Source organism: Seriola lalandi, unplaced genomic scaffold, assembly GCF_002814215.2.
Source record: "Seriola lalandi dorsalis isolate HSWRI2012SDOR001 ecotype SW California unplaced genomic scaffold, Sedor1 jcf7180002054966, whole genome shotgun sequence".
Taxonomy (NCBI): domain Eukaryota; kingdom Metazoa; phylum Chordata; class Actinopteri; order Carangiformes; family Carangidae; genus Seriola; species Seriola lalandi.
The window spans coordinates 2253169-2253858 of NW_019525517.1; the positions used below are offsets into that span (position 1 = coordinate 2253169).

General features: G+C 53.8%; 1 protein-coding gene across 1 annotated transcript; it reads right to left on the bottom strand.

Annotated features, from left to right (window-relative positions):
* Positions 1–3: 3 nt before the first annotated feature.
* Positions 4–614, bottom strand: LOC111646202 (uncharacterized; the record flags this gene model as incomplete). The annotated part of the gene is made up of 2 exons (XM_023395642.2): positions 231–614; positions 4–98 (listed from the first exon to the last, which is right to left on the bottom strand). Coding segments are annotated over exons 1-2 (444 nt in total), but the record flags the coding sequence as incomplete, so codon positions are not given.
* Between the last annotated feature and the right edge of the window lie 76 nt (positions 615–690).

A 690-nucleotide genomic window follows, 5' to 3' on the forward strand; every position in this document is an offset into this window, starting at 1 on the left:
AGAGAGGCAGCAGGTGATCTTACAGTCATCTTGCTGCAGAGCTGCCAGGTCTGCTGGCTCTCTCTCTGGAGGACAGGGGGCTGCTGGAGCTGGAACCTCTGAAACAGAAAAGGAGTCAAATGTTTGGAGTGGCAGTGAGAAATGTCAGTGCTCTGCTGCTCTGCTCTCTTTGACAGCGTCTCCACATGAAGCTGAATCACTGCTCAACACAGTCAGCAAGCCTTCATCACCTTGTTGTGTTTGGGCCTCCACTTTGCCGCCCTCGTGCTCGACGCAGCAGCGGTATTTATATGTGCTGTTCTCTGGCTGATGGATCAGCAAGATGGCGGCGGTGCGTCCCGACTCTCTGAGCTCCAGCTGCTCTCCATCATCAGGTTTCAGCTCCTCCAGAGGACCATCCTCCTTCTGTCTTTTCCAGGAGAACTGGACCAGAGCAGGAGACATGGCTGAGGCCAGACACAGCAGGGAGCTCTTCCCCTCAGGGTGGGCTCTGGGTGCTGCTGGGTACACGCTCACCACGGGCTTCACTACGGCCTCATCTGAAGTTTGACAGCAGCAACAAGCAGCACAGACACACATTCACACAGTCAACAGCAGCTTCCAGCACTGCACTGCATTCATCTGATCCTGGACTCATCAATACAGCACAAAACTACCACATATACTGGATTCACCTTCACATAGATTTCC